The 15,528-nt window shown below is 34.5% G+C and overlaps 2 protein-coding genes and 1 pseudogene across 3 annotated transcripts; 1 reads left to right on the plus strand and 2 right to left on the minus strand.

Moving 5' to 3' along the window:
* Positions 1-961: 961 nt before the first annotated feature.
* Positions 962-1,958, minus strand: LOC100814832 (uncharacterized; annotated as a pseudogene).
* On the minus strand, positions 1,839-4,184 carry LOC100783829 (60S ribosomal export protein NMD3). Of its 2 annotated transcripts, none has more exons than XM_041012052.1 (2): positions 4,011-4,184; positions 1,839-3,571 (listed from the first exon to the last, which is right to left on the minus strand). In XM_041012052.1, exon 2 carries the CDS (start codon positions 3,543-3,545, stop codon positions 2,013-2,015), a length of 1,533 nt encoding a protein of 510 aa, XP_040867986.1. In that variant the 5' UTR covers positions 3,546-3,571; positions 4,011-4,184; the 3' UTR covers positions 1,839-2,012. The 2 variants fall into 2 exon arrangements, with proteins under 2 accessions (XP_040867986.1, XP_040867987.1); XM_041012053.1 differs by lacking the exon at positions 4,011-4,184 and adding an exon at positions 3,802-3,997.
* Positions 4,185-10,973: 6,789 nt separating this feature from the next.
* LOC100799172 (uncharacterized) lies at positions 10,974-14,157 on the plus strand. The gene is made up of 3 exons (XM_003553034.4): positions 10,974-11,556; positions 12,748-12,985; positions 13,709-14,157. The coding sequence occupies exons 1-3, from the start codon at positions 11,260-11,262 to the stop codon at positions 13,855-13,857; spliced, it is 684 nt and encodes a 227-aa protein (XP_003553082.1). The 5' UTR covers positions 10,974-11,259; the 3' UTR covers positions 13,858-14,157.
* Positions 14,158-15,528: the final 1,371 nt, after the last annotated feature.

Below are 15,528 nucleotides of genomic sequence, written 5' to 3' on the forward strand. Positions count from 1 at the left end.
TTTAAAGGATAAAATATAAAAATATGTACCCTTTCATTATTGAAAAAAATTAACAAAATTACTCCCTCCTCTCTATTGCTTCCACCGAAACTTTTTCTTCTTGCTTTATTATTTTCAACTTGTTTAAATGTCCAAAATTTTCTCTTCCTAACATAGCCCAAAATTACATAAACAAAATCAAAGCTAAAATAATCTTGAATCGTCAAAATTTAGAAAACAACTATATAAGCACATATCAATAAATATAATCACAATACAATCATCAAAATAATTATATCTACCAACAAAACACAAATATCAACATTTCAAGGAAATTAAACCACCAAAGAAATCAATTCATCTTAGTGAAAATTGAATAGAAACGTTTAAAAAAACATTGAAATTTTTTTTTCTTCTTATTTTCTTCTTCTGCTAGAAGTGCTTATGAAGAACCTTATTCAAGTAGGTTCATATTCTTACTTACCAGTTAGTTATAGATAAACTTTTCTTTAAGGTTAAACTTATGGTCAAGGAAATCAAAGTTATAAAAAGGTTTTCATACATAAATTGAAACCTAAGACTCAGAATTAACTACTCTGGAACTATGATACATGAAGACTGAAAGAGAGTATACAAATTGATCTGTTTAAACAGGTGCAGTCCATATAATTAAATAATTATGAGAAAAAAAAAAAGGATGACAAGATTCCATTCTGCAAGAGAATCAAAATAATTCTGAATTATAAAATTTTGATTATAGCATATAGATGTATCTTATCTGTGTAAACTCACCAGACATAAATACCTTCATTTCCTCCAACATCAGAATGGGAAACTTGTACTCTTCTGCATCCCTGCCTATCTATATACACTCGTACTTTGAGAAAAACCATTTTATGCTATTGACCAAATTTCATCATATCTAACCAATCTATTACAATCTATAGTATATATCATCTACGGAAAATTTACTTAGTGGTCACTATGAACATGTAGCCATACAACCTTTTGATTGCAACCTCTCTTCTTGATCCACAGTGTCCTTAACTGCCTGATTAAACTCTATCCATTAAGAAGAGTTGGAATCCAATGGACCCCATGAAAATGTTAGATTTGGACTTGCAGGGCAAGCAGTAACCAAATCCAAAACTGAAACTGGTTTGAGGGTCTGAGGAAAATTGAATGCTAAATTATCAAGTTTGTGTTCATAAATTTTCTCATTTCGGTCCAATTTGTACCGTGAAGTACCCTGAAATTCCCCTTTAGCCTCCCATGGAACCCAAGGCACACCCCTCAGATTCTACCTGATCAATATCACATTCTCCGAAGGCTGGCATATCCTATACACATCCAGAGCAATCTCACGGAACAAAATTTTACCATGAAACCTCAATGCCCAGAAGATCAATTTGTACTTCTCAATACCAGTAAATGCGTTCAAAGGGTCTTTGAATGTTATACCATCCCCGAAATAATCAAATTCAACATTAAATGAAATCTACATTCCCCCCTAATAATGTTATATCATAATTTAACAGTTTAAAATATGAATTAGATGGAGTGGATGGTTTGGGTCAAGTTTAGCAAAAACGGAAATGATAAACTTTCTCTCTATTTTTTTAATATGTATTTCAGTTTAACGGAGGTGAAGATGCTCCATATATATATTTCTGCTAAACCCCTTTTGAAAGCTATCAATACTTTGCCAAAAAATAATTTAAAAGAACAATGATAAAAGGGACGAATAAATGCATTAATCTCAAGAGAAATTCTCCCTTCCTTAAAAATCCGGGAAAACTTAATAGAAAAGGAGCAAGACATATTTAAGGCAAGCTGATAAAAGAATGCTAACACCAAAGTTATTTATAAGTATTGTTACTACTGCCTGCAAAATTACTATCTTATCAGTCTTTCAATAAACAAACCATCAGAGATTGCAAAATAACACAACATAAATGGGAGGGGGGAGCCTTTGACATGAACAAAAAACCAAAATTCCTTAAAATACTAATCAAGATAGAAGAAGCTTTTGTTCATTCCGTCATGTTATCCTCTTCATCTTCGTGCTCACTCAGATCAAGATCAGCCAGCAACTCCTCCAATGGAACAGAAGAGTCATCACCATCAGAAGGCTTGTACTCTTTATTTCGGTACAAAGATATGTTGAACCTCATTTCAGGGTTTTCTTCCAGATCTTGAATGAATTGTTCATATTCTGAGACCATTTTATCTTGATCAACTCTTCCCTTATCATCAACCTCCATCTCAAGTGATTTAAGCTTCCATGAACGAGGCTTCCCACGCTTCTTTTGGTGCTTCTCTTCATAACTCTTCTTTATTAATATTGCTTCAGGAATGTGTCCTTTGTACTTGTCAAATTCCATGTCATTACTATTAGCCCCATACAGATCATAACCAAGAGCATAATCACCAGGATTTAAAAGATGGCCCAGATGAGTCTTGATGTTAAATATGGTGTCGTTCTTTCCAAAATCTGAAACACGAGCCACTTGAGCATCTGCTAAACGATATTTCGTGCCACCGATAGTAACCTCAGATGAAACAGTCTCCACATCCAGCACTATATATTCCACCAATTGTCTGCTAGTAAGTAACGACTTGAAGGATGCTCTCCAGTACTGATCAGCATCTATGAAACAGTGCCTCAAGGTAAATGGATCAAGCAAAGCAATGCTGCTAGTAACCTTAGTGCAAATCACAAGTGGACCAATATTTCCCAAACCAGCAGCAACTCTAGGAGGCAGACAGATTAAATCCTCACGGCAAATAGGGCTGATTTCAACAGAAAATGTATATTTGTAGTTGTAGTTATTACTCTTTGGATCATGAGAAACAAGCTGCTTATCGTGACGGCTCCTTACTGGAGCAACTTTCCCTATAAACTCCACAAATTTGACTCCATGACTTCGATTAGAGAAAAAGAAGTCAATACCTTGTTCCATCTGCTTGATTCTTATAGCAGTGGCAGCAGCACCATGCTTCAGAATCAGCTGCTCCAAATAAAAGAAAGTGCGCCTGTGAGAAACGTGTTGCCTGAGTTGCACAGAAGCAACCCACTGGTCAGGATTAGCCTGGACCCTAGAACAGGATTCACACATATGCTCTTGTTGAACATACTCTACAGGATAAGACTGTTCAAGTATTGCTCCATTCAGAACCTCCTTCTGAACCTTGACCTTGACTTTTACCCTTCTGGAATGGGGCTCAGTCCAAATAAACTCGGCATGCACCAACCTCACTTTATTCGAATTCAAATTCTTCTGCAATTTCTTCAAGCAAAATGTCAGCAACTCCTTTGATTCCAGCTGCAGCTTGACCCAACTTCTTGGTGGCTGCAAGTAACTCTCACACTCAGGGCAATGCACCAGCACAAGACGCTTCAGCAGTCCTTCTGTAATATCAACTTCCGATCGCAGACACTTGACACACATATTAGCAGCATTGGGTTGCATTGGAATTCCACATTTGCAGCACAAAACACTGCCAATTGTCTGGCTAACCATGAACATACCAGATTCCTGTGCCATGCCTGATGAACCAAACATATTGAACAAACGAAGATACTATTTCCCTGTTCCAATTTTTTAAAAGAAAAAGAGCATGAGCACACGAAAAAAGGATTAAAGGAAAGCTTTCAATTGGAGAATTAAAAATAAACAAAACAAAACAGACCAAAGCTCCCGCTGATTAATCAAAACTTGTGAAATATTTTAATTGTTAGAGAAAACAAAGGCACAAATTTCGAACATATTGCATGAAAAAATAATAGTAAATAAAATAAAAAAAATAAAGAGCATTCACCAAAACGAGTACGGAATTGACAAGTGAAAAATTCAGAAGCTTGGAAGAAAAATACAATACACCCACAAGCATAGAGTCGTTAGAAAAGATGGAATCTGGGTAGAAATTGGCATGGAGAAAATAAGAACATGGAAGCAAAAGAAAGCAGAAGAAAAGGGTTTCTAACAAGATTCATTGAATCATGAAAAACAATGAAATGAAAGACTTACTGTGCTGAGAAGATAGATCAAGGTGAAGGCAGCGGCGTAGAACAACAAACCTATTTATATTTATTAGTAGCGTGGGTTAGCTTATTAGGTCCTGCACGTCCTTATTAACCGTTAGATCACATATAGGACCTAATCAATGGTTTATATTATTTTTCGAATGTGCCGCACAATTTCGATTTGATTGTCGTTGATGTTTGCTGTTATCTTCATTTCTCGAAAGTTTTTTCTGAGAAAGAGAAAAAAACAAGGAACAAATCTTAACCGCTAACTTTTTAAAAAACTATATCTAACGGTGCTAAAGAACCTAATTAGGGATGGGTAAACAGGTTTATAGACTGGCCAGTGGGATCCGCGGTCCGCGTGGGGTATGGACCAATTTTTTTAAATGATCCATGATTATGTCATATTTTTTGGGTCCGCCCCGCTTAACCCGCGGACTTTGCAGGTTTGACCCGCGGGGTCGGCGGGTTGCTCGCAGCCTAAATTAGATTTGATTTGCGTGACCATGAACTAATCATATTAGGTTTGATTTTCTCTTTTTGACTTTAAATTTTTCTTTTAAAATAACAGATAAATAAATATATTAGATAAAATAAAGATTTAAAGATAAAAGTAAAAGATTTAAATTAAAAGATGATAAACATAAAAAAGATAAATGATAACATGCTAAAAATCTTCATTTTGCCATAAATAATAAAAATATCAATTCTTATCATTTAAGCTAAAAATAATTGTTAAATAAATATTTTTAAAGATATTTCAATATATTTTTATTATAAAAAATAACTCACATCCTATTTAGCCGTTATCATTATAGCAAACTAAAAATATTTTTTTTTTCCTCACGATTTTTCTCCACCACGTAGTCACGCACGCGCACAAGTCATACGACTTTTTTCCTTAAAAGGAAAACAAAACGCAACTCACATGGAGAAGGCTCAAGCTACTTCAAGTATGGAATCATTTGTTGTTGGAGATGTTTAAATTTCATATTTTAGATTTATTGCTTGGATTTTTTTTGTTAAGACATTATTTATTTTATTGATGTAATTGACTAATTATTGAGATTTTGTTTACATCTGTATTGAACTTAATTTGATTATATTGTATTTTTATTAAAATTAAAATTCTTTTAAAACTAGGCCCGCAGACCGGCCCGTTTGACCCGCGGGGTTCGCGGGGCGGGGACGGACCAATTTATTTGGTCCGTGTAAGAAGCGGGGCGGACTGGCCCGGCCCGCTGCCAATGCAGACTTATGCGGACGGGCCTTAGGCGGGACGGGCCGGCCCGCTTACCCACCCCTAGACCTAATTCACTTACGCATGGTAGAACGCGTCTTATTAGTATTGGTATATGGGACGCCGAAACACCGAAACAAAACCAAGTTCAAAACAAATTCTATGACGGTGTGACCATGTAGTCTTCTAGAACCCATGGGCTTCAAACCCTATTTTCAAGGTGTTGCTATTGGTTTCACCAAAATTGCTCTTTAACTCCTATTAATCTATTGTAAGTACCATTTTGCAATAATTAACACCATTATTTTCCATTTTATCACTCTTTTCTTCTTCCTTTTATCCTTTCCACTTTTTCTTTGTTCATTCATTTCTTCATTTTCTTTTTTTCCCTCTCTTCATTCCTTGTCTAATGCAACTTTTCCTTGTGAAAGGTATTTTTTTTCTGCGTTTGTAAATACAATGGAATTATGACTCCATTTTTTTTTAGGTTTTGGTAACACCACACATCAGGATCATATTTACAAAATTTGTTACAAAACGGAATTATGATTTCGTTGGACTGCAAATTATGCAACAAATAATTTTTTGAATGAAATAACCAAATTTTTGTATTGATTTTGTAAGTCAGTGGATTGGAATACTTTTATGTCCAATGAGGTTATAATGTCACCTAGACGTGAAAATATGGATGATGGAAGCCAAAGTTTCTTTTATCAACCTCATCTTTTACATGGAGCCGAGCCTAACGACACAGGTTTGAGGAAAGATAATGCTAAAAACATGGGTGATGATGACATTGATATGCAACCGCAATCCAACAATCCCGACTTTTCTAGTTATTTCATGACTGATGAGGTATATTACATGACTTTTATATTTATGTGCTTTGTGCAGCCTTGTGTTTTGTTACTGAATAATTTTTTTATTCTTTTAGGTTTTTTCAAGAGCACAAATTTTTTGAATTGGGCTCGACGTGTGGGAAATGAGCATGGTTTGTAGTTATGATTCAAAACTTAGAAGTAAAAAATGTTATATTGAATTGCGAAAAGGGGAAAGAAGTACAAACACTACAAAGATAAGTTAGTGCACAAGTCCATTGGAACAAAAAAAATGTGGGTTTCCTTTTAAATTAAAAGAGAGGCTTGTGAGAACCATACAGAGAAAACTTAATGTTGAATGTGATTTTCATAACCATAAAGTGATATCAACAATACTTGGTCATTCTTATACTGGTCGTTGAAGTAGTAAAGAAAAAACTGTGATTAACCAATTGATCAAAAACATGGTGAAGCTTAGTCAAATTTTATTGATAATCAAAGATCAGACAAATGTCAACATCATCAAAACCATATACAATGAACATCAGAAATATCTCGTGAACAAAAGGGGTCCAAAAACAAAAATACAACATCCCATGAAGCTGATATAACGCGATGAATATGTTTACTGGTTTAGATGAGTGGACAATGAAAATGTCATCAAAGATATATTGTGGGCACTTCTAGATTTCATAAAACTCCTAAATTCATTTCCAATAGTGTTGATTTGTGATACAATTTATAAGACAAGCTATATCATCTTTCGTTGTTGGAAATTGTTGGTATCACTTCAACAAACATGACTTTCGTTGTTGCCTTTGTTTATTTAAGGAGAAAATAAATAATTTTGAATGAGCTTTAAAAAAGGTGAAAGGATTGTTTGTGAAAGTTGATTTATTGCCTAAAGCTATTGTCAATGATATGGATCTTGTTTTCATGAATGCATTGGAGATTGTGTTTTCTTGTTACGTCCATTCCATATTACAAAGAATGTCAATGCAAAATCCATATGGATAAGGCTGAAAAGTGGTAAAATATAATGGATACTTAGGAACTATTATTGTAATCTCCCAATGGAGATTCATATAATGAATGCTTGAAAAGCTTTGCGAACCGGTGTACATTTATAAAGTGCTACTTGTTGCTGCACATTTAGAGTTACTCATGGTCTACCATGTGCTTATGAGCTTGCTAAATTTATTAGTATATATGACTCCATTCTCATGAAGTCCATTCATGTACATTGGAAGATGTTATCCATTTATAGTTAAGAAGACATGGGTAACTCTTGGGGGACTTAACGCTAACCCATGAACCTTCAATTTCAAAGCGTGTTGATGAAATGAACATGATAGTTGGTAGTTCGAGAACTCTAGGTGTGACATGCAAGGTTGGCCATGACAACAAGAAGACAAAAATGGATCATTATATGGATGAATTTTCCTATGAGTTGCAACAATACATTCTGAATGTTGTTAATGTCACACCAGATGAAAATTGTGGTTACAAGGCAATTGCAGTCTTGCTAGGCTAAGGTGATGAGTCTTGGTCTCTCGTTTGCCAAGATTTTATTTAGAAACTTCAAACATGACACATTCTTTATGTTGAATTAATAACCTCTTTGTATGTTGAACGTGGCCCAGTACTCGCTGTGAAGTGGATGACCATTCCCAACATGAGGCATGTCGTTACTAGTCAATATAATGTTGTATTGGTCTACTTATCTAGGCTGCAAAATTGTGTCTTCTTTCCACTTAGAAGTCCCGCACCATTTGCGTCCCATCTCATTGCAATTGAATTTGTAAATAGAAATATATTATTCATTAAAGATATCATTTACTTTTGTAAGCTAATATTCATTTATTTACTAAGTCTGTCTTTTGTATGATTTAACACCCAATTTTATCCGAATTATTTATATTATTGAGAAAAAAATGAAGGAAAGAAATGAAAAAAATTATGATAAAAAAGGAAGAAAAAAAATGAAAATAAAAAACGAGAGAAACTTTTACACCTTTCTAAGTTTAGTTGCTGGAAAGACCTATTAAATCAAAGAGCTATTGACCCATTAATCCATTGAAATTAATTAAAGTCAAATACCCTTGACCCAGCTTCCACAATCCAAACCCACTTTGAACCCAACTCACTCTTGTATTCGAGAATACCATAGCCTCTGCACAGCTACCACCCCACAACCCTTCTTTGTCCAATGTTCAACCTTGACAACCTCTAAATACGCAGCATCTCTTAGCCATCATCATTTGATCCTCCCGAAACACACTTCCGCACGCAATCTCTGCCACGCACACCAAGCTCGGGGGTTTCTTTTCAAGATGTATGTGACGACAGACTTGAAATAGAAGAAGCAGAGGCCGGAACAAGCAAAACAGGGCTCAAGAAAGAAAAAAAATGAAAGACTCATGATTGAAGAATAGTTGCAACACGCAAGACCCTTTTGGTGGTAAAGTCAACAATGACTCTCACTCTGATATAAGAGGAGGAAGACACAAAGAGGGGGAGGGGGTACTTTAGTGAGGAGGATGAAGGTTTAGGGGAGAATTTTGTATAAAGGAAAAAAAAATTGTGAGGAGGTAATAATTGTTCTAATTTTCTTGACTCAAAAAGGATCCAGCTTGTATTTGGGCATTGAATTATTAATAGAAGGAAACCTTCCAATTGGTAATTCATTTCTTTGTGCAATTTTTGTATAAATATGTTCTCTATTGGATATTCTTTTGATGTTCCCTGAGTTCTCCTTCTTGTTTTGAACTTGGAGTTGTTACTGACTTTGATAATATCACTTGTTTGATGCTATGCGATTTCTTAGTTCTTGCCAACTACTTGTTCGATAAAATGCATAGATTAATTGACTTAGCTGAATTTTGGCCCTTCATTGTTGTCCCTTGATTTCTGTCAGTTATTCAAAGTTTTCTCAACGTTTGGGGTTCAGCAATATCACGCTGGATGTATATGTATTCCCTGTACGTTAGAGTTGGAGTTTGTTTACTGATTCAGTAAAATGCATATATATATATATATATATATATATATATATATATATATATATATGAGGGGCCTAAGATGAGTGGCTCTTTGGTTTTAGTCTTGGTGTTCTATTCACTGCTTTAGCTCTCAGTGTGATTTTAGGTCCTGGTGCTCTTACTTCAAACCAAAAGACATACATACGCAGAGATTGATGAAAATGCTTTTGGCCCATTGCTTTCCGTTTTCGGTGCTTGTAGTGTCCAATGACTGAGTCAAGGAAAATGACTTCAACATGTTCTATTCCATAAGATTGGTCGTTTCGTAGCAATTACATTGTGGAAGGCTAGAAGAAATGAGTGTTGAAACATGCACTGTTGCACCGCGCCCCTCCATTCACTTGTTTTCAATTTCCTTTTCTTTATTCTTTATTCTTCATGCTTCATTCTTTTTTTTCCTAGCTAAATTCTCAGTTAGTTTTGTCCTCTTTATTACTCATCCTTTTTACCCTCTGTATGAATGATTAAGTTTTTGCATGGGTCTAGTCTATGTTTGCTGCATTAGTTAGGTCCCCCCCTCTTATTCTCTTTTTGCTAAGTGTTGGTTCATTTTGTTTTAATGCTTTTTTTCTCAATCAATAGTAGTGTCCTGATTTGGTCACTTAGCATTTTGGTGCATCTGGACGTCGCTTTTAAGTTAAAAGGTTTTGAAATTTATTCAAAATGAAATTAAGGCATTGGAATTGAAATGATAATGTAGATAGGTAATATTGATGATGTGAAAAAAGTTAACAATTATAACTTAATTAAATAAAAATTAATATTTCATAATTAAGTATTTACAATTTATTTTAACAAAATTGCATTAAAGAATTGGATTTGGTGTACACCTTTGTCAATTTTATATTTTAGAATGTATCTGTAAGAGTTCAAAAATCCTAAATTTATTAAATATAAATAACAAGATGTTAATTCTCTTTTTTATCCAAAAGTAAATAAATAAAATATTTTTTTGCCATTGATTTTCATTTTAGGGTGAAATAAATATTTTAAAAATTAAAAATAGTTTGCTTAATTAGAGGTAATCGTTTTCATGATGGGCGTTGTAGGGTGCTAAGATATTTCATGCGAATAATTGACTCTCGAATTCAAAACTTGTTCCAAAGATCATTTTCTTTTCAAAAGGTTTTTTTTTGTAAATTTTCTCTTAATAAACTATGGTGGTGACTCATCTATTCTTAAATCTATTTTTCGTCGTCCTGCTGCAACCATGGTTGTGACATATGATAATATAGCTTCTTTTAAAGGATAATTGTCCCTCACCTCCTTTTGTGCCGCAATATAGAAGATATTGCACACCCAAAGCCTGTAGCAAAAGCCTTACATGAAATGCATGCAAGCTTTCAACTCAATATAATTTTATTAAGCTAGAGGATCTTAATATGTAGTAGACATTTTTATGGATTGAAATAATTTTAAACATTGAATGTGTATCCAATTAATTTTATGGATACAAATCTTCATATGTAGTAAACATTTCTATGAAATTTGATTTAATACACAAATTATTTTCATCTCTATTAAAAAACAAAAAAAAAAGCATAAGGAAAGTATGATTCCGTTGTATAGTGTGCAATGGAATCATACTTCAGTTGTGCATGCCTTATTGATCCCACTTGCATAAATGAATGGTGTTTCCATTGTACATTTCCACACAATGGAATTGTAATTTTGTTGTCATGGGGATGCGAAAAAGTGTGCAACGGATTCCGTTGGGCATTGTAGGAAATAGGGTGTTTTTGAAAATTTTGAATAGTGGTAGGGGTCAGCAGAAAATTGTAGGACCAATAGCAATCCCCAATTATTACTCATCAGCCCAATATTTTTTTTTTAAAATGTCAGTTCAATCAGTTTTTTTTATACCAGTTTTGAATTAGTTTTAGAACAATTTAACTAATTCTCTCTAATTCTAAGAAGATTTATATTTTCAAATTAATAAACCTGAGTAAATTAATTCTTAATCAATTTGATTTTATTCTTTCATGTATTAAAACTTTGATTATCAATAAAATGATATAATTCCTTGATGCAATCTTCGCACCAAAAATATGTAGTCACGCTCACACATGGGATCCACCTTGATGCAACTTTTCTTCTTAAAAAGATAGATAGAATCTAATCACGCTCTTTCTCCGCTGCCTGTAACTCAAAATGGCAGAGAATTCCAACGGCAATGGCGTCTACGTCGATGAAGAAGAAGAAGAAGAAGAAATAAAGTTGAAGCAGAAAAAGCAAAGACTGAAAGAGACCTTGCCGGAGGTCCTTAACCGCATCGCCTCCGCCATTCTCTTCCAGGAACCCGCCGATGCCGGATCCCTACTTCGCCGGATCAAGGTCTCCGTCGCCGACAACGCTACTCTCCTCCCCGAAGCTTCCAGAAACTCCGCCCGCGACGTTCTCATCTGGACTCGCCGCGGCACTCCCTTCCGCGCGCTCTTCGTCATCTCCGTAAGAATAAAATTAATTATTCAATCCAGTTATATTTCTTCGATTTTGTTGATTGGATCGAGATTCCTCGCTGTTTATGAATCTTTTCGTTCTTCAAAAGCATTTATAGACTGTGCTTTTTAGCTTCTCCATGCGTTTCTCTTGGTTAAATATTTCAATCATATAGATGGACCTGTGTGTGAGTAACTGATTATCAACTTGAAGTGTTTTTTTTTTTTTTAAATTAAAAAATGTTAAGAATTCAATTAGGATGTTTATTTTTTACTGTGATTCAATCACAAAGGAATTGTTAGATTTTTTGTGTTTGGGTGAGTGTTTTGCAAAATTAATTCTAGTTAAAATTAATTTTAAAGTGAAGTGAATGTACATTTGCATGCTTTTTATTTTAAAAGCAAGTTAGTAGAAAAATCTTGATCTCACACAATCTGCCTGAAGTTACTCCAACTCAAAATTAATTCTGGACCAGAATCAATTTCTCAGTGTGTAACCTTTTGTAATGTGAGTTCAGATGATTCAATGTGAACCTAAACAAGCATAATAATTACTTTAAAAAATTATATTTAGCATGATTTGTGATTAGTTTGTAAACATGAAAATTATAAGAAAAAGTAATCGGTTGTTTGTTCTGTTCTGTTTTTGAAATTTTGTGAAATAAATCATTTCCTTTCGTTAAACATTGAAAATACTAGTCAACAAAATGCAAATAAGGAAACATCTTTATAGATGTTAATTGATGAAAATAATGAAACTAGAAAGTTAATAAAGATGCATTGTCTTGGATTAAGGAGTACTAGTTTCAAAAAGTTATGGCATTGCATTGTAGATGCAAAAATAAGCTAATGAAAAAGGATGCTTAAAGAGGGGTTCTGATGGATTTGTTTACATGCAGATTATCATCATTAGAATTCAAAGCATGCAGAGTTGTTTCTTTTCGTGATATTGAACATGGGGAAAATCACAAGGAGACACATGGTTGTCACTTATCAGTTTTTGTGTCGTTTAATCAATGTCCTTTTGTAATCAGAATTGTTATAATAATGATGAACCATGTTCTATATGTTTCTAAAATAAATAAATTAAAATTAAATAAGAAACTGTGTTATATTCATATGAAGGAAGATTTTATGATAAGATAAATTTATCTTTTGTTGTGAATGTTTATGATTTTGTTGTTTTTCCTTATTGCTGCAGGTTGGGACGGTCACTTTTGTTGCTTTGACAGGGCTGCTTGTGTTTATGCTTTTCTTTCTAGCTGCGACCGTAAATGCCATTGTCATATCGTTACTGATGTCTTTGGCAGCTGCAGGAGGATTCCTGGCTCTTTTCTTTGCTTTTGTTACAGCTATATACATTGGAGCATTATCAATTGCCATATTTGCTATTTCAGTTACCACATTTTGGGCAATTGTGGCTATTCTGATGATCACAGGTAACAAGTTGTTTGGTCACCTCATCCTTTTCTCTTTCCTTTTCCACGCGTTGTGCTTTAGGTTTGATTTTGTTTGCTATTACATTGTTATCAAAACTTTTATCAGTTGTGTGAAATTCAATAGTTTGAGGACAGCTATAGACATATATCTCTTCCACAAGATGTGCCTTTAAATAAGATTTAAAATGATATAAACTGCATCCTTCTGTTGCAATTAGGATACTTGTGTATACTAGCAGTTAGATTTTGCATGTTCCCATCCTAGTTTCTGCATGTATATTAGTATATACATTGATCAAATGGATGTTTACAACTTTGCATATGATTGCACTGGTATTGGGCTTATCTTTGAGAAAAGACCAACTGAACTCCTAATGAGCATGGGTGATGTAAAGGTAATGGCCTAATGGGTTATATGTCCACTATCAGAATTTTGCTTCATTTGGCAGCTTAAGCTTACCAGTCAAACAGTTGCCATAGACCAACATTGCCTGGTGTGGTGGATTCCTTCCTTAGAATTTCAATAAAATATAGACTAATTTATATGAAGATGAAAGCCACCAGAGAGGCTCTGTGGCATCAATTACTTAATTGCAGCTGATTTTACCCTCTTCATTCTAAAATATAAGATTACGTTCATGTTTCTTTGATGGATTTTCGTAATGTTTCTTTTTATTTATTTATTTTATTATTTTTTCTGTGGGTTAACACTGTGTGAACCAGGCTGGATTGGATTCATTTACACTGTGTGGCTGGTAACTAGAAAAAGCTTTGGATTTGCTAAACACTCCTTGGACGTGACCGGCTCTGCAATTTCATCTTACACTACTGCACGGCATGCCCGCTACCAAATACACACGAATTCAAAGTAGGGGATGATCACAAATGGAAACTTGTGTACAAACCCTAAGCTACATGTCCGTGTTTTGGAATGACGCGAGCTTCTGTTGGCTGGTATGAAGCCTTGTTCTTAGATCCTTCATAATTTGGTTTCAATCCCTATCCTTTGTTTCATATCTGAATAGAGAGATGTTTAGATAAATAAGCCAGATTATTGTGTGTTGTGTTTTAAGTTTGATGTTAATACAAAACAGTGGCTTTTCTTCTGTAGCCATCTAGTTACCTGGTGTAGTGCAACTTATAGCTGATATGAAATTACATTTGTGTGTAAATGATGTAATTTTGGAACAAGGTATGTTTGCTGCATTTGTGGGAACATTTGTGGGAGCAACTAATGTACATGCGGTACTTGTACAGCCACACGTCACATAATTTCATCACATCATATTCTGATATATTTATATTTTGTTATAAAGCTAGAAGGCAGAATTCCGATTTGACATTCCTATTTTTTTTAATCATTCCACTAAAGATAGAATAGAGATTCTATTCCACCACTAAGCTATAGCCAAAACAGGCTTTGGATAGGCACGAAAAATAAAGGGGAAAAAAGTTAGATCCAAGCAGTGAAAGGCATTACATCAGTGTCCGTTTGTTATTTTACAGAAATCAATTTCTCACTCCGCAATACAGTTCCTTCTGCATGTTGCACCCCAACCTCCCTTACACCGAACTTCGAACGCATTGTCCCCTCCGCCCTCGAACTCATCATTGTGATCCTAATGATTGAGACATTTCTCTTGCACTCAAGATCGTGGTGGTGATCGGTGAGAATGGTTGTGACAACTCCATTGTGGCTGTGCTTCGCCTCCAATTTTGAGACCACCGGGTCAGATCTCCAGTGAATGATATAATTCAGGATCTCCAAGGGGTTCCAGTGGTTGGCGAAGAGGCTTGGTATTGCGGAGGTGTTGACGAATCTAAGTAGTGGATTTTTCGCGTTAATTTTTTCTACTTTGTGCGTGACTAGATCTATGTTCATGTGTTGTTTTTGTTTGTATTTATTGCTGGATTTGTGATTTACCATCTCCATTTGATGTTTCCTCTTAGGTTTTCATTCTAATTTGAGTTAATTCTGCACTTCAGTATTCTGATTGTTCTTCCTTATTCTTGAGCAAATATGAAAATTCTTTGATTTGATCCATTTTGAAGTGCTAGTTTTAGAAAATAACGAAAAGAACGGGAAAAACATTTATAGATCATGAGTTTGGAAACAATCCATCAAGCAAAAAAGTGATTCAAGCAATTTTTATGTCTATCATACATCAACAATCAACATGAATTATATGTTAATAATAGCTTATTGTATATATGTATAACAGCTCTGCAGAATAACTTGAATTGAAGCACAAATAAGTGTTGGACAGATAAAAAAAATTGGTGATAAAAATTCTTCTACTGTAACTTTTGTTTTCCAGCATGTTGTTTTTAATGGATTAGGAACAAAGAGGGGAGAAACGAAGAAGGGTAGGGCATATTGGGGGGAAAATATATTTAATAACCATGTGCTTGTTACGTGAGACTCTTTGTAAACACAGTAAACGTCGTTTGGGATCGTAGGAGAGATCACTGTAACTAGATATCAAAATAAGGAGAGTTTTGTGTATGGTAAAAAACAAGAGGGGAGAGGAATGTAATAAGTG

This window comes from Glycine max, chromosome 18, assembly GCF_000004515.6.
Source record: "Glycine max cultivar Williams 82 chromosome 18, Glycine_max_v4.0, whole genome shotgun sequence".
Classification (NCBI taxonomy): domain Eukaryota; kingdom Viridiplantae; phylum Streptophyta; class Magnoliopsida; order Fabales; family Fabaceae; genus Glycine; species Glycine max.

Bases quoted from the DNA above. Each gene is read 5' to 3' on its own strand.
- LOC100799172 (XM_003553034.4), top strand. From the start codon at position 11,260: ATGGCAGAGAATTCCAACGGCAATGGCGTCTACGTCGATGAAGAAGAA. The intron at 11,557-12,747 runs GTAAGAATAAAA...TTATTGCTGCAG, and splicing joins GCGCGCTCTTCGTCATCTCC to GTTGGGACGGTCACTTTTGT. The intron at 12,986-13,708 runs GTAACAAGTTGT...TGTGTGAACCAG, and splicing joins GGCTATTCTGATGATCACAG to GCTGGATTGGATTCATTTAC.
- LOC100783829 (XM_041012052.1), bottom strand. From the start codon at position 3,545: ATGTTTGGTTCATCAGGCATGGCACAGGAATCTGGTATGTTCATGGTT.